A 25,496-nucleotide genomic window follows, 5' to 3' on the forward strand; every position below is an offset into this window, starting at 1 on the left:
TAAACATATAGATACAACACAACCAAGGAGGAGGGACAATAAAAGTTTCCTGGGTGTATCCCAAGTGAAACAAAAAGGTCTTTACCTGCTGATTCAAGGAAATGACCAATGGAGACAGACAGATGTCCCTAATGACAGGATTTCCAAGTTTTGGTGCTATAACCAAGAAGACTCTTTCTTTAGTTTCCATGTTTCTAGCCTCAGACTGTGGGGACAGTTGACAAAAGGCCTCCAAAGATGACCAGAGTAGATGAGTAGGTTTATATGGGAGAATGTGGTCCATATCCATGCAAAAAGATGAGAATGTGGTCCATATCAAAGCAAAAAGAAGAACCAACACCACTGCAAAACAGTGCCTCTTGATCTCAACCTTTAAAGGCAGTCTAGATGGGCACTATGATTGATGGTATAAAAGCCTCGAAGAGGTCCAGGAGAATCAACTGGGTTGCACCACCACCCAGGCCAGTTATCCGGTGGCAGTTCTTGCCAGAAGTAATGAAGGGATCATGATTCATAAAAGGAGTGTTCAAAGTCTTAGCAAGACTTTTGGCCTTGCTAAGCAGCATGCCCTGGTGCCCACACAAGTAGCAGCTCTTGCTTTTTTGTTGTTGTTGAGTCGCACAGTTGGGACTGACTCTTTGCGGCCCCATGGACAAAGTCACGCCAGGCCCTCCTGTCTTCTACCATCCTCCAAAGTCTGCTCAAATTCGTGTTTGTTACATCAGTAACGCTGTCCAGTCATCTCATCTTTTGCCGTCCCCTTCTTCTTTTGCCTTCTGTCTTTCCCAGCATCAGGATCTTCTCCCTTCTCATTTGGTGGCCAAAGTATTTGAGTTTCAGCTTCAGCATCTGGCCTTCCAGGGAACAGTCTGAGTTGATTCCCCTTAGGACTGACTGATTTGATCTTCTTGCAGTCCAAGGGATTCTCAAGATTCTTCTCCAGCACCACATCTCAAAAGCATCTATTCTTCTGCGCTCAGTCTTCCTTATGGTCCAGCTCTCACAGCCATACATTACTACTGGGAATACCACGCTTTGACTATACGAACTTTTGTTGGCAGGGTGATGTCTCTACTTTTTATTATACTGTCCGGGTTCGCCATAGCTGTCCTCCCAAGGAGCAAACATTTTTTAATTTAATGGTTACAGTCACCATCTGCAGTAATCTTGGATCCCAGAAATGTGAAGTCTGTCACTAGTTCCATGTCTTCCCCTTTGCCAAGGTATGATGGGGCCGGATGCCATGATTGTAGGTTTTTTGATGTTGAGTTTCAAGCCTACTTTTGTGCTCTCCTCTTTCACCCTCAACAAGAGGTTCTTTAGGTCCTCCTCGCTTTCTGCCATTAGAGTGGTATCATCTGCATATCTGAGGTTATTGATGTTTTTCCCAGCAGTCGTAATTTCAGTTTGTGCTTCATCCAGGCCAGCATTCCACATGATGTACTCTGCATATAAATTAAATAAGCAGGGTGACAATATATATCCTGGTCAAACTCCTTTTCCTATTCTAAACCAATCAGTTGTTCCATATCCTGTTCTGACAGTTGACCCTTATACAGGTTTCTCAGGAGACATGTGAGGTGGTCTGGTACTCCCATCTCTTTAAGGACTTGCAATCCACACAATTTAGCATAGTCAATGAAACAGAAATAGACGTTTTTCTGATACTCCCATGCTTTCTCCATAATCCAGCGAATGTTGGCAATTTGATCTCTAGTTCCTCTAGCTTTCCGAAACCCAGCTTGAACTCTGGTAGTTCCCGATCTACATACTGCTGAACCCTAGCTTGTAGAATCTTTAACATGACCTTGCTGGCATGTGAAATGAGTGCAATGGTGTGATAGTTTGAACATTCCTTGGCATTGCCCTTCTTTGGGATTGAAATATAAACTGACCTTTTCCAACCTTGTGGCCACTGTTGCGTTTTCCAAATTTGTTGACATAATGTGTGCATCGCTTTAACAGCATCATCTTTTAGGAATTTCGAACAGCTTAACTGGGATACCGTCAGCTCCGCTCGCTTTGTTGTTAGTAATGCTTTCTAAGGTCCATTTGACTTCACACTCCAGGATGTCTGGCTCAAGGTCAGCGATTTCACCATCATGGTTATCAAGGACATTGAGATCCTTCTTGTATAATTCTTCTGTGTATTCTTGCCATCTCTTCCTGATTTCTTCTGTTTCTGTTAGGTTCCTACCGTTTTTGTCCTTTTCATGGCAATCTTTGCACGAAAAGTTCCCCTGATTTCTCCAATTTTCTTGAAGAGAGCTCTTGTTCTTCCCATTCTATTATTTTCCTCTATTGCTTTGCATTGTTCCTTCAGGAAGGCCTCCTTATCTCTCCTTGCTGTTCTCTGGAAATCTGCATTCAGTTGGGTGAATTTTTCCTTTTTACCTTTGCCTTTCGTTTTTCTTCTTTGCTCAGCTATTTGTAAAGCCTCATCAGACAGCCACTTTGCTTTCTTGCATTTCTTTTTCTTTGGGATAGTGCTGATTGCTGCCTTCTGTACAATGCCACCAACCTCCATCCATGGTTCTTCAGGCACTCTATCAACTCCAGTTCCTTAAACCTGTTCTTCACCTCCAGTGTATATTCATAAGGGATGTGATCAAGGTCAAACCTGAATGGCCTAATGGCTTCCCCAGTTTTCTTCAGTTTAAGCCTGAATTTTGCAATTAGTAGCTCATGATCTGAGCTGCAGTCAGCACCACGTCTTGTTTTTGCTGACTGTAAGGAGCTTCTCCATCTTTGACTGCAGAGTATATAATCAATCTGATTTCTGTGTTGCCCATTAGGTGATGTCCATGTGTAGAGTTACCTTTTAGGTTGTTGGAAGAGGGTGTTCGCTATGACCAGTTTGTTCTCTTGGCAAAACTCTATCAGCCTTTGCCAGGCTTCATTTTGTTCTCCAAGGCCAAACTTGTCAGTTGTTCTGGTTACCTTTTGACTTCCTACTTTGGCATTCTAGTCCCCTATGATGAGGAGGACATCTTTTTTTGGTGTTAATTCAAGAAGGTGTTATAGATCTTCATAGAACTGGTCCACTTCAGCCTCTTCTGCATCAGTGGTTGGGGCATAGATTTGGATTACTGTGATATTGAATGGTTTGCCTTGGATACAGACCGAGATCATTCTGTCATTTTTGAGATTGTATCCCATTATTGCCTTCCTCACTCTCTTGTTAACTATAAAGGCCACACCATTTCTTCTATGGGACTCTTGACCACAATAATAGATGTAGTGATCCTCTGAGTTAAATTCACCTATTCCCGTCCATTTTAGTCCGCTGATTCCCAAGATGTTGATGTTCAGTCTTGCCATCTCTTGTTTGACTACATCCAGCTTACCTTGATTCATAGATTTTACATTCCACGTTCCAATGCAGTATTGTTCTTTGTAGCATCTGACTTTCCTTTCACCATCAGACACATCCACAGCTGAGCATCCTTTCGGCTTTGGCCCAGCCGCTTCACTCTTTCCGTGGTTACTTGGTCTTGCCATTCGCTCTTCTCCAGTAGCATATTGGGCACCTTCTGACCTGAGGGGCTCATCTTCCAGCGTCATATCTTTTAGCCTTTTGTTACTGTCTATGGGATTTTCTTGGCAAGGATACTGGAGTGGTTTCCTGTTTCCTTCTCCAGTGGATCACATTTTGTCTGGGTTCTCAGCGGTGACCTGTCCACAACCTTACTGAACCATGCAAGCCCTTTCACCACGTCAAGGCAGCAATCCATGCTTTACCACCTTTTAAACATCCCAAGTCGTTTAAACAGTTGGATGCATTTGGTATTGGCAGAACCAATATGGCACCAAGATAGCATGATGCTTTAGGTCTCCTAACTTTGGGGTAGGAAATAGCAGGAGATTTTTGGGGTGTAAGGTTGCCAATTCTAACTCAGAAAATACCTGTGAACTTTGAAGATGGAGCCGGGAGACTTTCCCATTCCTTGAAATAAATAAATAAAAATACGGCAATGCAGTTCCCCTGAATACAGTCTTCATTTCCTCGACCCCCAGCTGCTGGCTGCACTTCCAGTTCCCCCCCTTTTCCCTCTCCCTCTCCATCTCTCTCTCTCATACACACACACACATACAGCAGCCAAAATAAACACAGTTTGGAAGCACAAGCACACACTTTGTGGTCTCACTGCGGCAATTTACTCAACATGGGAGTTGTTGAATCCTATATACTCAACCAAGTTCTTCAGACTAACACAAGGAAAGCAGAGGTTCTCTCTATTTTACTGTGCAAACAACTTCTGAAGGGACTGTAAAACAAATGGAAGGAGGGGGCTGCTTACTTTCCCTTTCTCACAACAGCCACATTGTTCTGCAGACTCACCCCACCCCCATTCAGCCTGTCTCCAGAGATTTAATGGCAAACACATCTTTCAAAAAGCAAGCCCTTCCCAAATGTCTTCTAAGCCTTCTGAAGTGGAAAGGCACATGGTGGCTGGGGAGGTGGGGCTTCCCCCCGCCGACCAGCTGATGGGGGGAGAGAAGGAGCCTGCAAAACCAGAGGATCTCCTGCTGGGACCTGGGGATTGGCAAGCCTATTGGGGTGAAGTCTGGAGATGGCAGGGTTTGGGGAAGGGAGGGACCTCAGCAGGCTATAATACCATAGAGTTCACCCTTTACTGCAGCTATTTTCTCCAGGGGAATTGATCTCTGTATTATGGAGATCAGTTGTAATTCTGGGAGATCTCCAGGTCCCACCTGGAGGTTTGGCCATGCTCCCAAGAAGAGAAATTCCTAGCATTACTTAAATCCCCAGGGTGGAATGCACTGTGTAATGCATGAGTCTATATTGTTTTGTGCTGCTTGTGTTCAAAGAAATACCTGAATGCAGAGTATACTTTTTAATGGCTTTCAGACTGAGAATATTGAAATTCTATTTAATACTTTTACAAAGTGGGCATGACCTGGACAAAGCAAAAGTACTTTTATGTTCTAGTGATTTCCAGTTAGAGAGATGTTAGTATGTGCTTATATTTTTCCCATTGACGTAATTGGGAGGTTAATGTGCTCAACGTTAGGGGGAGTGTTCCCAGAATTTCTCCAGCATTCTCGTAAAATCTATGTAACTTCCCCCCTCTGTAACAGCGTATCTTTCCTTTTCTTGAGTCTCTTTTCTGGTGCCCTGTCACTTTCTACATCGCCTTCATGTTCTTGCATCTTGAGTGAAATATCTTCCATTCTCTACCCCGGTGACCCTGACAACATTTGCCTAGATGGCTGTTTACCATGTTGTCCCCCAAGGACGGCAGTGTGAAGGCTGGGCAAAAGGGGGGGGGGGAGGAAGTTTGAGTGTATGCAGCTTTTCTCAACCCAAAGACACAAACTGCACCTGTTGAAATATTCTGTTTTAAAGAACACAGCACAGGAGGCACCTGGACCCTGCTTGTAAGCTTACCACAGCCTATATGCAGCCATGTGGGACAGCAGTCATCTCTTGTACCTGGCCTCATGTAGAGTCAAGTTTTTCCACTCCTTGTGGGAGGCTCAGGAGGCATAACTGACGAAGACAGAAAAATATGGCAAGCCGGAGGAGAAACAAATTAATCTTAGAACCAGGGAACCTCCCTACAATGATAAAAATGAGTATGGATTCAGTTGGATATAGATAACTGACTTCTATAAACTTATCCATATAACTTCTAAGCTTTAAGAGTTTCTGATCTGGTTTTCCTTTGTTCAGGCTCCAGTTTGAATAGGGTGAGGTTAGCCCTGGTTTCATTCTGACATGGAGTTAAGACATATAATAGCAACTATTATATTTGAGTTTAAATTATGTATTCTTTTAACAAGGGTGTAACTTAAGATGTATCATACTAAATGAGTACAAGTCAAGGAGAAGATGTGGGTTAACAAGGCCATGGCCAGTGGTATCAGTTCTACACGAGGATGATAATGTTTAGAGGTGCACATGCAGCCTGAACTTCTGGTAAAAATTGAAAATTTCCATTGCCCATAGATTTTCTTTGAATAGACACAGTAACCTTGCTCGGTTCCCTGGCGGTTGTGTGTACCATAGTACCTGCCAACACCTTTTGTGATACCTGCCAAGTGTTTTTAGAAAATGAGCAGGGTCAGCTTAGGGTTTTGCCCAGTCAGGCCTCTGGCCACTGGAGATCTGACTAGCTTAACAGATTTTTTAAAAATGTTGCTTTGGCGTGGCTACCACCACAGCAGATGGATCTGCACTGTATGACTGAAGGTAAACTGTGACAGAAATTTTGTGGCTGGCTCCATCACCGGCAGCAGCCATTTTATGACTCTACCCACTACCCTGTGTCAAAATTCCAAAGGTGCCTATGGGCTCAAAAAGGTTGGGGATACCTGGATTAGAAAGTGGCATGGATAAAAGTTCTGTTCAGGGGATAACTGGATTGGAAGGTGGAAATAACCAGTGAAAAGTTGTTGGAAATACAGCCCTTTAACATGTCCCAGCATCCTGTTCCAGCTTCTTTTTTATAGGGATCACTGAGAGATTAAAATTGAGAGTAAAGATTTACTGGGCTCAGTTGCACTTGTATTGTCAATGTATCAGGACAGAGTTGCAAACCAGTTCTTGAGGTTTGATGTGGCATTTCAACAATAGAGTCCAGGAAGTTTGGCTGCTATCAGATTCAACAGTCGAACTTACCATATTCAGCTGTGGTGATCAGACTGGAACTGTTCACCAGTCCTGTGTGGTTTAGTACCTTTCCAAAAAGTTTACATTGTGCAAAATTATATATATGCAAAAATGCTAACAATCTGAACAGTTCTTCTATCGCTTGTTTTTTTGTTTAAATTAATGTTAATGGCTACTGAGCTAATTCAATTCCATACTATTGTCTGATGAACAGGCCCCAAGGTGGAGGGTTTCTCTCAGGTTCCAGGCCCCTCCAATCAAACCCCTGTTCTCCCTTTACGGCCTCTCCAATCAGCTGCTGGTGCCAGTCGTAGCCATTGCCTCCAGCGTCTGGCACCTGGAGATCGCTGGTTCAGGGTTTAACAGCTAGTGAAGGCAATGTAATGTACTTTTCAGCTCTCAAATTTGCTTTCTAGGGTGATTCTTCAGAGTAAAAAGAAAAGGGGGGGAGGTCGCAAGGTCTACCTTGTGTAAATTGCAACCCAGCCTTTCTCGTTATTTCCTGAGGTTGCAAAAGATACACAGGAGAGACATGATTTATTGCACTCGGCTGCTTGATTCTCTTTTCTCTGGGATACAAATCCACCTCCCCTTCCACCCCACCTCTTTCTTAAGTATAATTGACTTCACTTTACTTCATTTCACTTATACTTTACATAAAATTCTTTCGGTCTTAAAGGCATCACTTCACTCAGACTTTTCAATTAGGTTCTGTTCCGCCCTATCATTTACTTTGATCACTTATCTCTGGGGAAGGAAAATAAATTAATAGCAAGCAGGTCGTTTAATGCAGTTTGCAAAGTTAGTGTGACTGGTATAGCCACAACTGTTACTTTTCTCCCTCGTTCAACCCTGTTCTATTCTGTTTGGTTTTATTTTTAATTTGTTCTCAATTTGCTCTCAATGTGTTTTAAGACTGAGACTGACGGAAGAGTGAATGAATGAATCCGTCTGAGTCGGAGGGCATCTTGGGTGTTTCCCACGATCGTGTCAGGGAGGCAGGAAATAGAATTATTATTCTTCCTCTTCCTATGACACTGGAACACCCATCTCCTCAGTTCTTTTCCTGTCTCGAGAGGGAGAGCAACTATTTGGCTTAGCTCCAAATCATAGATTTCCTTTCTTCTTTATTTTTACCTGTTTCTTTCCTCTTCTAACCTTACTCATCTTATTCCTCTTTCCTTACCTTTCTTGGTCTATTACTCCCTTCAGCCAGTTTCTTTCTATTCTTTCCTTCAAACCCCCCCCTCTCACTCGGCGAGGGAACAGTGTTAACATGGCTGCTTTAAAGCGGCCACTTCGCTGCGTAGCAAGAAAGACACAAATTAAGGGCTTCAGAGACGGTTTTTTAGAAGACGCGCCTGTCCCCAGCTCTCAGTCCGAAACCAGGGAGGAGGAATCCAGCATCAACATGTCTTTTCAGCTTATCTTGGTTCTTGGCAACGTTTCCTGCTCAAGTGACTCACGTCACCGTGGGCAGAAGCATCCAGGCCCGGAAATGGAAGCATCCATGTCTACCCCATCTCAGTGGGCTACAACAGATGGTGGCCATCTTGAGGGCAGTTTTTTTGTGCGAATGACTCCCGATCGGTGCCATGAGTTCCAAGCCACGTCTGCTGACTTGGTTGCCAATCTCCAGTCGGGAGTCACATTAGGAGGAAAACCCCTGTCGAGTCAGGCGTCCTCTGCAGATCCAGCCCTGAAGCAACAGGGTCCGGTAAGGTACCCAATCTTCAGGGGCCCTTCCCTAGGGAATTCATGGACATGCTACAGCAAACTATCAGGGCTGAGATCTTTAGTGCCTGCTACTCAGGGGCCATGAGCATGGGCTCCATGGGGTCCAGATCACCTTTCCCCCCACCCACCCTTCATCATCCAAAACAGAAATATTCCAGAGACAACTGGCCAACTAAGGCAGCCAGAAAGCAGATCCCTGAGCATAGACATATGGAGGAAGAATCAGAGTAAGCTCACTCATATTCTGAGTCACAGCCCAAAGATCAGGAAAACTTCATCTCTGATGAAGAGGTAGAGGATGTATGTGTCCCTGAACAGTCTGTTAGTTTCTTTAAAGCTGACAATTACCAATATTTACTAGCTAGTCATGGCAGCATTGGCACTCCAGGACCCTTCCTTTGAGGAAGATGCTTCCAATATGAATGAAATCCCAGAAATAAAACTACTGGGGATAGGGAATTCCTTCCAGGTTCGCACACAGTAGCTAAGGTATTCCCTTTCCCCCAATTCTTTGAGAGGCAACTCAAAGCTGAGTGGGGGAAACCTAATTCCAATCACCAATTCCCAGGGTTTGTAAAGAAGTTATACGATTTACCTGTATTTGCAAATGAAATGTTGCAGATTCTGGTGGTGGATGCCCCAGTGACAGTCCTTCAGAATCCAGGGCTGGTTTCAGAAGATGGCCACAGTTCCCTTCGGGACTACTGGGACAGGAAAATCAATTTGCCATTAAAGTGGTCTCACGAGGCGGTTGCCATGGCAATAAAGGCGCTTGCAGCATCTTTTATCATATCAAGAGCAGCCATAGTCTGGGCTAGAAGACTCACCCAGTTATTACCAGAGAATAACAAAAAGCTCCTGGATGGAACCACTAGATTTCTTAAAGCTGCAGAATTTTCCATTGACGCATCTTTGGATGCTCTCGCTTTCTGTTCCAGAGGCCTATCTTCCGGAGCTGTAGCCGGAAGAGGCATTTCGCTGAGGGTATGGCCGGCAAACAACTACTCCAAGGATACAGTGATCTCCTATCCTTTTGGCAGCGCCTTAGACAAGATACTAGTGGAGACGACAAGAAGAAAGCCATGCCCAAGAACATTCGTTGATCGGATAGAAGAGGTTTCTCTTCTCAGTCCTTTCGGTCCTCACACAACCTGGCCAAACCTAGGCAAAATAACAAAAAATCGTCCTGAAATCAACCAAGACTGCCATTCAGGAGGGGATTCAACAACTCCAAATTCTCCAAACAAAACACAGACAGAATGGACAAACAGGACTGTAAGTCCAAGTCCAACAAGGCGTGATTGGCATTCAATTCCTATGGGGGGAAGACTGTACCACTTCCAAGATGCCTGGGTGGAATCCAAGGCAGACTGTTGGACATTAGAAATAGTATCTTGTGGTTATACCATAGAATTCAAAAAGACCTCACCGGAACGTTTTCTAGTGTCTCCTATCAGACAGAATGCTACAAAAAAGGCCATCATGGGCAAAGCTATAACACATCTTCTCGAAATCAATGCCATAGAACCTGTTCCAGCGGACCAGAGGGGTCGGGATGTATATTCAGTATTCTTCACAGTACCCAAGAAGAACTGAGATTAGAGAGCAATTCTCGATCTGAAGTTCCTGAACAGGTTCATACAACTACCCCACTTTTGTATGGAGACTCTCAGGATGATTTCAGAGGCACTACAACCGGGGGAGTTCCTCACTTCACTGGATCTCACAAAAGCATATCTACACATTCCAATCCTACCATCTCATCAATGGTTCCTTCGTTTCTATGTGGAACACAAGCATTATCAGTTCGGAGTGCTTCCCTTCGGATTGGCCACAGCCCCAAAATGTTCTTGAAGGTGATGATAATGTGAGGTGATGGTAGCTCATCTCAGACAGCAGGGAGTCCATGTCCACTTGTATCTGGACAATCTATTAATTTGGTCACCGTCCAAGCAAAAATCTCTGTTGGACCTTCAGATGGCTATCCTGTGTCTTCAGAAGCATGGGTTCCTCATCAATTTGCCCAAGAGCTCTTTGGAACCATCTCAATGGTTGGAACACCTGGGGATGATTATAGACACCAGGAAGAATTCTATCTTTCTCCCAAATGACAAGGTCCAGAAAACCAAGCAGCTTGTGAGTCTGGTCATTCAGAGCTCTTACATTTTTTTATTGACTCTAGCCAAACTGATGGTTTTACTTATTTCAAACATAAACGCACTCCAGGGGGACAGACTACATACCAGACCCCCAAATACTGCTCTGTCCTTATCAATTCCAGATTATGCAGAAACAAATTCCACAAGTCAAGGTGCCTCTGACAAACACTCTCTGAAGTGCTGGACCAGGGAATCCAATCTACACCAGGGGAAAATTTGCTATTTTCCCAGGGAGATGCAGTTATTTACAGATGCCAGCCTGTCGGGCTGGGGAGCAACCCTCAACAACATTCTGACTCAAGGTCGCTGGTCTCAGGCAGAATCATATCTACCAATCAACGTGCTAGAGTTGAGGGCTATACTCCTGGCCCTACTTTTCTTCACCGACCAGATACGGAAGCGACATGTTCTCATACGAACAGACAATGTGACTGCAAAAACTTATCTGAACCACCAGGGAGGTTCGAGATCCTTCGCTCTGTTCAAGAAAGCGAAAGCATTGTTCAACTCGGTGGAGTGCCATCTGTTCTCCATCAGAGCAGAGCACATCAAGGGCATCTCCAACATTCAAGCAGACTGGCTCAGCCAAACAATCATTCAGCCAGGAGAATGGAGGCAGAAGACGTTTCTATTCCAACAGATAGTCGACCAATTTGATCTGCTGGTCATTGACCTCTTTGCTTCTCACCTCAGTTACCAGCTACTCAAGTTTTGCACCAGGTTTTTTTCACCTGGAAGCAGCAACAGTAGACGGACTAAGTAGTTTGGCTTCAGGGGTTGTTATATGCCTTTCCTCCAATTCCAGTGTTATCAAGGTTTCTTCGACAGGTGCAACATCAGGGGGCACAGATTCTGTTAGTAGCCCCATGGTGGCCTCAACATCTATGGTTTTCCACCATTCAGAGGCTAACAACAACTCCACTATTTCATCAGGAAATTTCACCCGATATGCTGACGCAGGGACCCATCTGGCATCCACACCCAGAATAGCTTCAATTGACTGTGTGGAGATCGAACAGTCTACTTTCTTAAAGTTAGGCTACTCTTCAGAGATTACGAACATGTTGTTGGCCTCCAGGAAGGAGTCTACTACCAGGATCTACAATACTACCTGGAAGGCATTCCATAAGTGGTGCTGCAGAAAGGCAAAAGATCCTCTAACACCATCAGTCCAATCCCTTTTGGAGTTTTTACAAGACAGCCTACATTGTGGACTAAATCCAGCGACATTATGCAGCAGGTCGCAGCTTTAACCTCGGTCCCGGGGCTGGTACAGAACATAGACATTTCCAAACATGCACATATTCAGAGATTCCTGAGGGGACTACACTTGAATGTCCTCCACAGACACATAGATTTCCAACATGGCATCTTCACACCATTCTGTCAGCTCTTACTAAACCACCATTTGAACCCATTCAGGACATTTCTTTAAAGTGGTTATGGTTAAAAACTATTTTTCTGATAGCTGTTACTTCAGCAAGATGGGTTTCAGAACTCAATGCGCTTTCTGTGAAGAGAGAACTTTGCATTTTCCACAGAGATAAAGTAGTCCTCCTCACGGACCCCACCTTCCAACCCAAGATAGTGTCAAGATTTCATAAGTCTCAGGAACTTCACTTCCCTTCATTCTGTCCTGATCTAAAGCATCCCAGAGAAAGAATGTGGCATACCCTGAATATCTGTCGTCTTAAGGCATACTTAGTTAGGACTGAGTCAATCCGAAAGATGGATGCTATGTTTATCAATATCTCTCCTCCTAAGTTAGGTCTGAAAATGTCAACCTCAGCCATTAACTATGCCATTAAACAGTGTATCTCAGAGGCCTACCAAGCAATGAGGCTGGAGGCACCCAGGGGAATCACAGCACATATAGTCAGAAGTGCAGCAACTAATGCAGCATTCAACAAATGCGCTTCAATTGACAAAGTTTGCAGGGCCGCAACATGGTTGTTTATCTCAACATTTATACGTCACTACAAGCTGCTCAGCAGAAGCAGCATTTGGCAGAAAAGTACTACAGCATGAGAGAGTGATGTCCCACCCAGTCATTAGCCAACTGCTATAGGAGCACCCAAGATGTCCTCCGACTTAGAGGGAGAACAACCATTGGTACTTACCATGAGGGGTCATTCTCCTCTGAGGACAAGTGGACATCTTGCTCGCCTCTCTACATCGCTCCTCTCTTTTCTTGACTGTTCTACCATATCTATCTTTTTTCTCTGCTGCTTTACAGTTCTACCTGTTAATGCTTGTTTGCATGTTACCTTGCTGTTGTTACTGTTTGTTTTTTCTGAGTAAGGTTGATAGTTTAGGAACTGCTTCTCAGAGTACCCGAACTGAGGAGATGAGTGTTCCAGTGTCATAGGAAGAGGTAGAAGAATAACTCTATTCCCTGCCTTCCTGACACAATGGCGGGAAATACCCAAGATGTCATCCTGTCCTCAGAAGAGAATGACCCCTTATTGCATGTGGCCATTGGCCATTACAATATAAAACCACAGTATAAAAATTGACATTCAGAAATATACTTAAAAATGAAATCTTCAGATTAAAACTGTGTACTTCTAAAATTTCATGAGTACATTGTTTAAAATCATAATAACTATGCTGAACTATAGAGCTTAATGGGTGCATTACTAGGAGCCACCTTGGATCTAACTTTTCTAGCTGCAAGTGCAAAAAGCGCTACCTTGCATGAGACCAAGGGTTTTGTATCCAACTAAAAAAAAAATCAACTTTTCATTGTTAGATAAGTTGTGTACTTGGCTTAAAATGCCAGATAGGAATCTGCTTCTTAGGCCTGAATATAAAGGGCACACCATTATATAGTGAAAGAGATCTTCCACTGTAGTTCCACATACACATACATATTGTTCCTGTGGTTTATTGGTGTACCTTCCAGACAACAGTTCAGTGGGCATGTTCTGAAAACGAAATGCAGTGAATGCCGCTCTCAAATTATGTACTGCAATATCTGACAAGAAGTTCTTGAGTGGACAAGTAAGAAGTTCTTGAGTGGTCTTTTTTTATCCTGTGATACCATAGTGCAGATTTTGACTGGATTATGAACATGTTGTCTAATAACGCATCCTCATTATATACCCATTGATGCAAGTTCTGGGACAGGGGAGTGGGACATTTATTCATTTACTAATGGAAGTGTTGATTTTAACTTTAATTTTAGATCCAAGGCATTCTGTAGGTCTTTCTACTGTCTGAACATTCTACCCTGCCCATAGCTTCTATGCAAGAAATTCTATGTTTGCAATTTTTAATGTGTTAGTGTTGATGTTACTGTTCAGGCAGCCATTCCTGATAAGAATTTTGATCAGTGTTATACAGTGGTTTATACTATTAAGAAAGAGATATCCAACACACAGCTGCATGGAGTTATCTAGAACAGCTTACTTTAAGTAGAGTCAGTTTTCAGGGGGTTTTTTGTAGAGAGCTTTGCAAAGGCTTTTACATTTGGTCAGAAAAGAGGTTCAGGACAAGCTTGCTCCAGAATTATGCACTTAAGTGATATTGAGAGCATTAAGACTATCAGTCAAGAATGACTTGCTCCATATATTTAAAAAAATGCAGAGAGCATTTATTCAGAAAATCCAGAAGGCTTGTGCAACTGGTAAGAGAAGAGGTTTAGGACTGGCTTACTCCAAAAAGAGAGCTTTTTGCCATCAAAGGGAGCAGCCTGCTCTTATTATAAACAGCGCAGAGAGCATTTTGCCAGCAAAATCCCAGAAGGCTTTTGCATTTGGTTGGAGAAGAAGTTTAGGACTGGCTTGCTCCCACTATAAATATAAACACAAGTGGTGCTGAGAGGTAAATTCTTAATTATTAACTAAAATTAAAAATGCATTAAAAATTTAAGAATTATCCACTGCCATTCAGTTTTGTGTTGTATCTTGTTATAATTACTATGGTTTATTCCAGGATGAGAATTTTTAAAGAAAGTAAAGACACTGCAGAAAGCATTAATAATGAATTGTAACAAGAGGCCAATAACCTTGAAGGAAATAGGAATACTCCTTAGGAAGTCTTTGGACATGACAAAATGAGCTTATATCTGGGTGCTCATTGGGGATGGACATTTCTTGTAATGTTGTAAAGTTGTACTTCTTTATAATGTATACAATAGATTTACATTACTCTTAAAAAGTGCCTCAAGGATGTGTCCTGGGACCTCTTTTGTTTAATATCTTTATAAATGACTACCTTGATATCTGTACTCTGCTACTATTTGGGAATTTCTTTGCTGCATCTTTAAGTTGCTTCCTCCTTGTAGCATTGATGCATTTTACACGATGACTGCCAGGAGTTTTCTTGAGGGCATTCAGAGGTGATGGCTTTGAGACGTGTGTGGGGGGGGGGGAGTTGGCCTGAAGGAGCGGTAGTGTGGTAGACACTTTGACATCTTCATGTGAAAGATTCACTTCCAAATGGGCCCTCAAAAGGTCATACACCATTTCCCGCTGATCATTTGAAAGCTCAGTTTCCATATTGGCTTTTATGTAAAATCCCTAGTGAATTTTTAGAGGAAGACTGAGAGGTGCATTTTACCTCAGTTCACATTCAATGACTCCCAATAAGAAATCTGTACTGTTTAGAATGTTGTGGGTGAGGACTCATCAGGCCACATACGCAAATAACCTTTGCGTTCCAACTGGGGGTGGGGGGAGATGAGCTATGGAATGTTGTCAGTAGTGTCCTGTAACTGTAACTCAGACCAGCCAGGCTCCTCAGGAAGATTGGCAAGCCTAGTGAACTTTAGAATGTTGGGGGTGACATCAAATCAGGTGGGTTAAACAAATGACTGCTGTAGCTGTCTGTGAGTGGGGGAAGAGGCAGCAGTCTCCTTGGCACACTGTTTCTGTATGGGGAAACACATTTTACTCCTTTTCACCCGTGGGTGAATGTCTTAAAATCCTTTCTTGATGGCTGTGGATATCATGAAAGGAATGTTCTCCCCAAATTTCAAGTTTCTAGTTCCAGGGGTTTTGGCTTGGGCTTGATTTGTTGGTCAGGAGACTTGTCTTTTTAGATAGATAGATAGATAGATAGATAGATAGATAGATAGATAGATAGATAGATAGATAGATAGATAGATAGATAGATAGATAGATAGATAGATAGATAGATAGATATATTTGGATAAAGGAATAGAGGAAACACTTATTAGATTTACAGATGATACTAAATTGGGAGGGGTCACAAATACAGTAGAACAGGGGTGGCCAATGGTAGCTCGCCAGATGTTTTTTGCCTACAACTCCCATCAGCCCCAGCCATTGGTCATGCTAACTGGGGCTGATGGGAGTTGTAGGCAAAAACATCTGGAGAGCTACCATTGGCCACCCCTGCAGTAGAAGACAGAGTGAAGATACAGGATGATCTTGACAGGCTGGAAAACTAAACTAAAGCAAATAAAATGAATTTTAACAGGGATAAATGCAAAGTAATTCTTACTTCTGAATAAACACAATGGGTTTTCTTTTTATTTAGATTTGATATTACTTTAAAATTATTTGTTGGTATGGGAACTGAGAAATTATAATTGCATATCAATTCATATGTTTTTGTATCCTTCAGGGTTTTTTTTTTAAGTGCAAAGAGACTGTAGTGAGTGAAATTGACCAGACTGGAAGGTTCCTGTAACCAAGGCTAGTTAATTTTGGTCCCTGCTGTAAAATTCACACAGAATTCATTAAAACCAAAAGAAACCTTTTTCTTGCTTGCATTTTGAATTCTGTAAAGTTAGGTTGAGTGGCAGAAACATTCTTCTCTCAGAAAACCTCCCTTCCCCATTACAACAGTGCAGTTCTGAAGCTGCAGACACTCAAGCAGAGGTTTACTCAAGGAAAGGTTCCCTAAAGGAGAAGTTCGTAGAGATCAGAAAAGGGGCAGTTGCTCCTGAGAAAGAAACATCTGTAAACAGTTTTACAAACTCCTTTGCAACTGATCAGCCCCATTCAAAGAAACCCTTTTGGTTAGGAACCAGGAGTACTGAAAAGAACAATGACTTTGCACAGCTTGGGACAGCTGTAGAGTATAATTGTGGGCTATCTGGGCTCAGTGTCAAAGCAGTAACTAATCTGGCTCACGGGCTGTGCTGGCTTCATCTCATCCCTTGTTCTCTCCTGCCCCCTCCCCACCACACACGTTTTATCTCTCAAGGAAAGAATTGACTTCTCCTATCAGATAGCAGGGTATTTTTTAAAGAGATAGGACATTTGTAGCAGATCTAGCAATAGAGATGCTTGCTCCCCACACCTCACTTTCCTGTTAACCTAATGAGTCATGAAGGAAATTTGCTTATAGCCAAGGGTTTTATGTTACAAATCTGCAGATGGTACAAAATAGGAAAGAAAGGTGGTGGAGGGGGCGGGGAAGCTCTATCACACTGGGATCTATAGATTGCCTTGGAAGATGACCTCATGAGTCTTTAGCAGTCAGAATGTTCCACTCCACAAAAATAATGAGCAATGCTTTGCATTTATTTAGCTTATTAAAGGTCCCTGCAGAAAGCTGAGATGCTCTCAGCAGCAGCTGCTGTTGCTCCTGCCTGGGAGCCAAATCCTGTGAGACGTCTGGAGCAATTGTTGTGCACAGGCTTAAAAAAGGGAGTCATGTACCAGGAAGTCCCTGTGGTTCAAATCTCTTCTTTGCTAGGAATTCACTAGATAGCCTGGCACAAACACACTGCTGCTTCTCTTTGGTGTTAATATTTATTGATATATTTATGCTATTTATATCCACCTTTCTCTAGTGGTCTTGGGTGCGGCAGTCTTCGCTTCTGGGATCCTGGCTCCTCCTCTCCTGGGCGGGGCTTTTGCAATCTGGAGGGGAGGGGCTTATCCCAGAACTTTTCCGTTCTTCAGCCCTGCCTTGGAAGCAGGCTGTATCTTTCAGCACTCATTCAAACACAGAGATCCAAAGAAGAACAGGGCAACTCAACAGAGAAGACTCCCAAGCTTGTAGAGAGAGGGAAAGGATTCCACACACACATCCCCCCCCCCCATCAAGCTGCATGCCAGGTGGTGGATCACAGTCGCAGCGAGGAGACAGGAGCCGATAGTGACAGGGACCCTCCCTCTTGCCATGGCTTTTCCCACACTGCACTTCAGCAGAGTTTCTAGCCCTGGGACTGAGAGTCTTTCCCTCAGCCAGGGAGGCCTTGAAGCGCCAGCAACAGCCCCGTGCACGGCTTCAAGGGCTGTGGAAGGGGCTGGCATCAAGAACTTGCTCCACCTGTGGTTACGGTCCATCACTCCCTCCTGAATCTTGATAAGGCCAAAGTGTGTCTGAATAGGTGGGGATTGCGTAGTAGAACAAGGAGTATGCTTAGTTTTGCTTTTAGGGAAAGCTCTTTAAGCAGAAGTGGAAATGGCTATAATGGTGGGCATTTTGGCTTCCCAGCCTCCCAAAAGTATAGGATTGCCAGGTCTGTGTTGGAAAATACTTGGAGACGTTGGGGGTGGATCCAGGAGATGATGGGGTTTGAGGAGGGGAGGGGCCTCAGATAGGATCTTCCTATAGCCTGCTGACAACCTGTTTGCCCCCCCCCCTCCATTCACTTAATTTGCCCTCCCTTCTATTGGCTTTTCTTGCCAACCCGTCCAAGAGTCTCTGCTATTTCAAGGCTGATTGCCATTGTTACTGTGTGCATATGGCAGACATGGGCACTGTCAAGAGACATGCGCCTGGAGTTCCATGCTGGGAACGCAGTCCCCAGGTACATGGGGGTCCAATTTTGATTGGTACTGTAGTGTACAACGAGAGGGAGCTTAAGCTCATTTTCCATTGCAAAATGGTCCCAAGAGGCATTATTTCTCCTGCTGGGGAAACTTACATGCAGCCCATCAGTACTTGTAAGTTTCCCCAGCAGGGCAAATGACGGTTCCCTGGGGTCTTCTCAGCTCTGGGAGGCAATATGTGTGGGGGACTGAAGCCCTCTTTTGTGGACACCGTAGTCCCAATCCAAGTTGGACCCCCACATGCCTAGGAATTAAGTTTCTAGTATGGGCACATATCTCATCTAAAGAGTTTATGAGATTAGGATGAACATAAGAACATATGAAGCTGCCTTATACTGAATCAGACCTTTGGTCCATCAAAGTCAGTATTGTCTTCTCAGACTGTCAGCGGCTCTCCAGGGTCTCAAGCTGAGGTTTTTCACACCTATTTGCCTGGACCCTTTTTTGGAGATGCCAGGGATTGAACCTGGGACCTTCTGCTTCCCAAGCAGATGCTCTACCACTGAGCCACCGTCCCTCCCCAAGTGCCCACTGTGAACAGGGAATTTCTGCTCTCCATTTATCATCCTTGCTGCAGTGAGTGGCAGGGTAAAAATGGTATCCCAGGGAATGGCATCCCACAACTTGTTGTTGATGCTTGTTGCTGCATTTTTAATTTAATATTATTTGCAGTGAGTGGTGGGTTTGTGTATGTGTGTGTTGAGCGGGGGGTAACAGGAGCTGGTCATAGTGTTCATGAGAACATAGTTCTTTCATTTCAATGCACAGGTATCTCCATCATTCAAAGATGCTTCGTTTTGAACCTCACCACATTTTGTCATTGGCCCCAGCTCTCATGGCAACTGTTTTTTCTGCGGCACATGCTACAATCACAACAGGGTTGGGAACTCCTGGCTTATGAGGACCAGTGGAAGGGGTTAAAATTGAGATCAGGTAGATTTCATTTAGGGGCTACCTATCTCCCCTCCACACACACAATTTAATCACTGATCTACCTATCAAATGATGCCTCATTGCAGAAGGAATGAAAGCTATAAGTAACCATTAAGTGTGTTGAGAAGTGAAGTGTTTCCTCAGAACAGTGCTGCTGATGGTTGTGACTCTTGTGTCTTCTGCCACCCCGAATCAGCTGGGGTGGATTCATCCACCACTGTCTGCAGTCAGTATACACAGCATCCTACTGAAGGATTTGTATTTGCACACAAGCTTAGAGGCAACATAATTGTTCATTTATAGAATGGTCTGTTGCAGCAGAGCTGTAACTACCAGGCATTGCCAGGTGCAGAACACAATGCCATAATATATGAATTTGTATGGAGCCTGATTCAGCTGGCCTTCTTCTTTCAGTACTTCTTTCAGTGGCTTCTATTTCTGTGCACATGCCTCCTACAGTCCTTGAGTTGTTTCTAAAGACACAAGTCTTTTCTCTTTATTGTAATCCTTCTCCTTCCCACCCTGTCCAACTGAGCTTATTGGTAATTTTTCCCCTTGTTTTCTAGCCAAAGCTTTTGGCCAAGGAGCTTCTAGATCTGGTGGCATCCCATTTCAACCTGAAAGAAAAAGAATACTTTGGAATTGCCTTCACCGATGAGACGTAAGTATTGGAACATCAGAATATAAACTGATTTCTAAATTTGTAGAAACAGGTGAAGAAGCTGTGAAGAACAGGCTGATAGTTATGTGGTGACTAAGGATAGATTCACTGGTGAATAACCTTTTCAGTTTGTTAAACACCTCCTGACACTTGGCTGTCCAGTTTAGTTTTGCGCCTGGCCTTTTTGCTTCCGGACCATTCCCTTTTGTTTTAAGAAGGTCTGTCAATGGCAACATAGTGTGTGCAAAGCCCTGAATGAAATTACAGTAAAAATTCACGAATCCGAGGAAAGATTGGAGCTGTCTACGTGTCCTCGGGGGTTCCCAATCTAACACCACTTGTATTTTGGCAGGGTCCATCACTAGTCCCTCTCCAGACACTCTGTACCCTAAATAGTCCAGTTCTGTTTTGTGGAACTCACACTTAGACAATTTAGTGTATAGTTTATGTTCGTACAGAGTGTTGAGTACTTCTCGTACTAATTTTACATGAGACTTTAAATCCTTGGAGTATATAATTATATCATCTAGGTACACCACGACCCTTTTATATAAGTATTCCCTTAGTACTTCATTTATGAAGTTCATAAAGACGCCGGGAGCCCCTTGTAAGTATTCCCTTCGTACTTCATTTATGAAGTTCATAAAGACGCTGGAAGCCCCTTGTAATCCAAATGGCATGACTAGGTACTCAAACTGACCCATGGGAGTATTGAAGGCGGTTTTCCACTCATCCCCTTCTTTTATGCACACTCTAAAGTTAGCATCTCGTAAGTCCAATTTTGTGAAGATTTTTCCTTCTGACACTGTGCTCAATAGATCTTTAATCAATGGTATGGGGTGGCATTCGAGGTAGAAATCCCATTGATCCCTCGAAAATCTGTGCAAAGTCTCAGCCCCCCATCCTTCTTCTTTCTAAACAATACTGGGGCGGCATGTGATGCGGTTGCCGGTCTAATGAAACCCCTCTTTAGGTTTTTGTTTAAGAACTTCCTCAGTTCAGCCTTCTCTTCCCACCCCATGGAGTACAATTTTGCCTTGGGTAGTTCTTGCCCTGGATTAGCTCTATAGCACAGTCGGTATTCTGGTGTGGGGGAAGTTCATTCGCTTCCTCTTCGCTAAACACCCCTCTTAAATCCTTATATTCCTTGGGGTTGGAGCGCATTTCTTCTACTGTTAGGCATAGTCTTTCATTCCTGGGGGAGGCTCCAAGCCCCAAGTTTTATCCTATTGATGGTGACTGCACTTAATGTCAGTAAAGTCTATGATTTGGTTTCCCCATTTAATATCTTGTTCATGTTTCGCCAACCAACCTACTCCTAGCACTACGTCGAACGATGCAGAAGGAGCAATTACAAAGAGTTAGGTGTCCCAGTGGCACTGCTTGAGTCCGATCAACGCAGGGTTCCCCCTTCATTACTTTCCTGTCCATCTGTTCAAATTGTATGGGTTGAGGTAAGGGGACCTTGGGGAGATCCAGAGTATCCACTAACTTGGGGGTAATTATTTCTCTGGTGCATCCTGAATCAATCAGGGCCCGCACATGCACAAATCTCTTTAGCTTCAAGTTTAGCAAAGTCAATGGGACAAAAAATAAAAATCCAGTTATTCTCACCCTCAATGGTGCTGTTAATTCCACGACCTGCTGCTTGGCACCTCTCAGTGCAGGTCGCTCCCATTTCCCACTGGTTCGTCCTCCCAGGACATCTCGCTCAGCTCATCGATGATGATGGTTTCTTTGTCCAGCTCTGAGGTAGTGGCTACAGTGCTCCCTTTCGCCGATTCTTTAGGACGAGTAGACATCTTCTTGGGTGCTGATGCGCCGGGCTTCGGAGTAAGGGGGGGGCCTTGAGACCGCTCTGGGCAGTTGACTGCTAGGTAATTTAGATCCCCACACCGAAAACACCTGCAAGGCGTAGTTGGTTTGGTGGCTCCTCCAGCCGTAGTAGCCTTTTTCCCTTCAGGTTTCGCCCCTGACCGAGACTCATGTCCCCTCTTGCTCCCTTGCTGCTGATGATGTTGCAGGACCACTCTTTTCATGTTAGTTTCTACTTCGCCTGCTAATTGCACCCATCCCACTAGCATGGTGGGACAGGCTTGTCGTAGAGCTCTATCCAACACGTTCGCGTTCAGGCCCCTCTGGAACTGTTCTATCTTCATCAGCTCGTTCCAGCCCCGTGCTTTGGCCATATTTGCTGTAAATTCTGCCGCATACTCACGCGCCGATTTCGACCCTTGTTGCATGTCTCGGAGGGCTGCCAGCACTCGAGTTTCCTGTAGTGAGTCTTCTTACTGCGTGAGTAGAGCTTGTAGGAAAGTGGCTATGGTATCCAATTCAGGGCTTCTGGTCTCGCATAGACTCACGTACCATTGTTTGGCGGCCCCTTTCAGCCTCAACCCCAGGTAGTCCACTTGGCTGAACTCATCAGGAAAGGTATTCCCCCAATAGTGCATATAACTATTGGCTTGGATGGAGAAGTATTCCACTTCTTCGGGATCCCCGTCAAAGGTAGCATCCAGCTCTCTTCCTCTACCGTAATCTCTGGGGACTGGTAATGTAATGTAATGTAATGTAAAATTTTATTTATATCCCGCCCTCCCCCGCCGAAGCAGGCTCAGGGCGGCTAACAACACTTCAAGTAAACAATACAGTAATAAAAACATTAAATTCGCATTAAAATTCACATTAAAATCAGTCAATAATCAATAATTAATTAAAACATTCCTAAATCAACACTGGCGGTAAACGTTATTAATCTGGCGGTAAACATTAATTCAGTTATTGGTGAACGCCTGTTTGAAGAGGGCGGTCTTGCAGGCCCTGCGGAACTGGTCTAAGTTCCGCAGGGCCCGCACCTCCTCTGGGAGTTGGTTCCAGAGTTGTGGGGCCGCAACGGAAAAGGCCCGAGTGCGGGTGCTTTGAAGTTTAACTTCTTTTGGCCCAGGGATATTCAGTCTGCTTTTCCCCACTGACCTCAGTGCTCTCTGGGGCTCATATGGGGAGAGACGGTCCCTCAGGTAGGTCGGTCCTTGGCCATATAGGGCTGTGGTGCCATTGGTGGTGGCATCGGGTAGTGGTGCCATTGGTGGTGGCATCGGGGTTGGCATCAGTGGCGCAGCCGGTTGTGGTATTGGTACTCCCCTCTGGTCGGCGGATCTCAACACCTGGTCGAATTGTCTTCTAATTTCTTGCGCCATTAAGGTGGCGTTGGCTTGGATCTCATCCCTCAGTCCCCTCGCCATGTCTGCCATCTCATTTCTCACTGTCTGGAGTATCCCCCACTCATCCGGTTCGATCTCCTCTTCCTCCTCGTCAGGGCCAGGTTGTTCAGGAACTTCACCTTCTTCCCCTTCATCTGGTTGGGGTTCCTCTAGCTCCCCGCCGCCGATGGGTCGGGCCACTCTCCCCTATCATCACCCTTAGTGTGCGGGAGTGCTGTGTCAGGATGGCCTCTCTCCAGGCTGGTGCCTCTTCCATCAGGGTGGTGGAGGTCCGTGGCTCCCAATTTCGAGGTGTGACGAGAAGATGCTGCACATGCAGTGAGGACCCTCGCCCTGCGGCCCGTTGAGTATCTAGTGTGTGCCACGGGGGGGGGTCCGTACCTCGATCTCGTCCTCTTGACTTTCGCCTCTTCCTCTCTCTGGAGGGTGAGGGAGTTCACTGTTATCTGGAGCTCTCTCCGCCATTCGGTCAGAAAGTTACCAGTTCAGTTAAATTCCAGCAAAGATCACTCTCAAAATGTCAAGCATCAGTATTTCAAATAAACAATCAATTGTTTGATACAAAGACTCGTTTTATTGATAATCCGTTGTTGCTCAAGGTATGGTATCTTGAGAATGATACAGAGTTGCACATAGCATAGCGTTTTAAGGACTACATCAAAGGATATAGAAAAGATAGCCTCAAGACAAAAAAAGCATACATGAATTATTACAACTATGCAAAAATACTACCCTGTATTATTATGTGGTTGAAACTTCCCTCGTTCCCATACATTCCTACTTCTTTTGATAAGCGGTGAATGGGAACTGTTCGGGGGAGGCGCCTCCTTTCTCTCTATCATCAAAGTTACTGCATTCCTTGCTAGCCAAAGGTGGGAAAGGAAAAGGGAAGGTGAGAAGAGGGGGGTGAGCTTTGAAATGCAACTATGAGAAAGGAAAGATGTTAGGACAAAGGAGAGAGGGAAATTAGAGTCCAATAACTGCATTGATTAAGTACACAGAAATAGCATGCTTGACACCAGTGGCTCAGAAATCTACTTCCTCTTTTTATCCCTTTGTTATATGTAATCAAGCTTTCCTACTCTTACTTCATATTAAAAAGTCTTTGAAGGAGCAAAGGCTATTCTAGTTAACCATTTATCATGCAGTGACTGAAGCAAAATGAGTTCATAGACATCAGCTCCTATACAATAAAAAGAAATCAATATTCAGTAGAATACTTGGCTGATTTTTCTCCACGATAGAATTGCGCAGACTTCCAAGGTGTCAACCAACAAGCCGTACAACTGCTCAGGTCCCACTGGCTTTAGGGGTGTACATTTGTGACCAAAAAAAGGGAGGGGGAAAACTGTCTGGGTTTACTGTGCTATAGGGTGGAGCTGCAGCTAATCCAGCAGGGATATGACCCAACAGGGTTACCAACCTTCAGGAGAGACCTGGAATCCTCAAAGAATTACAACTGCTCTCCAGACTACAGAGATCAGCTGCTCTGGAGAGAATGACAGTTTCAGAGGGCAAAGTCTATGATATCCCATAGATTCCCTAAATTCCCCTTCCATACACACTACCCACAAATCTTCCAGGAATTTCACAGGCTGAAGCTGGCAGCCCTACGGCCCAGCTAGCCAGTAGCGGGTGTGAGCATGCCCTTGATGTTCCACCATGCTTTTGATGCTTTTTCTGATGGATCCAAGGCACTATATCTTAGTATGACCCAGGAAAGGTAACCCTGTGCCTGACATCCACACCGTCAGCATGTGTTGATCAGTGCACAAGATGTTGGGGAGAGAGGTTTTCTGACACTTGTGTCAGCTGTTTGCCTTTCAGTTTGCAAAGCTGGCTACAGCCAACAAGTAGTAACAGCCCCAGCCTGCTGCACAACAAACTGCAGCAGGGTGTTGTGGACTGAGAGGAAGATGAGCAAGGAAGAGAAAAAGGAGGCAAAGAAGGAAAGAATCTGGGGTCTAAGAATGAACTCTACGCTGGAGACTGAGTATATTTATGAGGGCCTAAATATACATGACACAGGGGCATCCTTAGGTCAGGTGGGAAGGCATATTCTGAAATGTCATGCTTCCTAGGTTTGTGTCAAACCTCAAGGTAACCATGGGGTGGATAGCACCTCTCAAATCAGGGAAGTGGCATGGGGGAAGACTCTAAGCTTCCTCTGCATGCATACTAGGGTCCTAATAGATACTGGGCCTGCATGGGAAACCCAAAGCTGTACAGTGCAACTCCCTTCCCAGCTTGGGGATGTCCCTGGAGACAACTGCAGTATAACTTTAGTGCTTCTCTTGCCTGTATCAGGATCAATGTGCATCCCTTTCTTGAATAAAGGTTGATCTTCTTTGTGGTCTCTGTGCATCAAACACTTGGGATAAGACACCTGCA

The 25,496-nt window shown here is 44.3% G+C and overlaps 1 protein-coding gene across 3 annotated transcripts in view; it reads left to right on the top strand.

The window, feature by feature from the left end:
- Positions 1–25,496, top strand: part of FRMD4A (FERM domain containing 4A) — a 449,437-nt gene that overhangs the window by 187,891 nt on the left and 236,050 nt on the right. For all 3 annotated transcript variants that reach the window (XM_060258276.1, XM_060258274.1, XM_060258275.1), the window contains exon 3: positions 19,790–19,884. In XM_060258276.1, the coding sequence (XP_060114259.1) occupies positions 19,790–19,884 (95 nt within the window). The remainder of the gene's footprint in view (positions 1–19,789; positions 19,885–25,496) is intronic.

This window comes from Heteronotia binoei, chromosome 17, assembly GCF_032191835.1.
Source record: "Heteronotia binoei isolate CCM8104 ecotype False Entrance Well chromosome 17, APGP_CSIRO_Hbin_v1, whole genome shotgun sequence".
Classification (NCBI taxonomy): Eukaryota; Metazoa; Chordata; class Lepidosauria; order Squamata; family Gekkonidae; genus Heteronotia; species Heteronotia binoei.